Source organism: Penaeus monodon, chromosome 21 (assembly GCF_015228065.2).
Source record: "Penaeus monodon isolate SGIC_2016 chromosome 21, NSTDA_Pmon_1, whole genome shotgun sequence".
Classification (NCBI taxonomy): Eukaryota; Metazoa; Arthropoda; class Malacostraca; order Decapoda; family Penaeidae; genus Penaeus; species Penaeus monodon.
In genome coordinates this window covers 10,989,960-10,990,882 of record NC_051406.1, presented here as the reverse complement: position 1 = coordinate 10,990,882, position 923 = coordinate 10,989,960, and the positions used below count along the sequence as shown (strand labels likewise).

Below are 923 nucleotides of genomic sequence, written 5' to 3'. Positions count from 1 at the left end.
CCATTAGGTATATATTTATGTATAACTACATATATTTTTTTCTTTTTTACCCCAAGAACCATCGCCTAACCTATATATCTATGTGACGGCAGTAGCTGCGTTGCTGATGCTCATATTAGCATTTGCAGCAATAACAAAGTCCTATCATCGCAACAATAATAAGGTATGTAGATTTCACCCTCACGAAGCCGTCTTTGTGTGTCTATAGGCCTATCGAAAATAAGAAATGGGAAACCGGATTGATTCAGAGTCTATGAAGCTCATTATCCAGCTTCCAGATCCGCCCGTCGAGGAGGAACAAGACGAAGGACCTGCTACAGACTGTGCTGAGGAACCTGGTCTGCCCACGATGTATCGCTATGCAAACATCGAATCACTTTACTTTAACCCATTGTTCCATCCGGTAATAAGCCACCAGACTTTGCCATACCCTGTCTTGTTTGGCGAAAATCTCGCCCCGCAAGAACGTGACCTAGCGGTAGATTCCGTCTCGTGTTCTTGCCAGACAGGACGAACATGGAGCCAGCGAAGTCCGAACAGAACGGCGAGGGAAACCGAGACGCTACCCATTCCCGGTTCAGAATACGGTCCAGATCCCGTTCAGCTAATCTCAGCTGCTAACCCGGTCGACGTCCTCTCGAATCCCGGTTCGAGGCAGAGTTGTGTGTCGTTCCCGGTCACAGGGCGGAGGCAGCCTTTCCAAGAGACCTACTACGACGAGATGGTTCCCTTGGCCAACCTCCGGCCGCCGTCGAACTCGTTTGGTAATACTGTGTGGCTTCTCTTGCTCTTTTTTTTGCCTTCTCTCTGTTAAATTGCATTTTTTAGCTGACCCTCTGTTAAGTTTCTTGTTTAAGTGTTTCTTACCCGTATTATGTCATCGTACGCATGTGCTTGTGGTTTGTATGTATATTTGATTGAAG

The 923-nt window shown here is 46.8% G+C and overlaps 1 protein-coding gene across 1 annotated transcript in view; it reads left to right on the top strand.

Annotated features, from left to right (window-relative positions):
* The window catches only part of LOC119586214, a gene marked incomplete in the record, with an annotated part of 3,287 nt that overhangs the window by 1,592 nt on the left and 772 nt on the right, over positions 1-923 (top strand). The window contains 2 exon segments of the mRNA XM_037934918.1: positions 57-163; positions 272-764. Coding sequence (XP_037790846.1) covers positions 57-163; positions 272-764 — 600 coding nt within the window.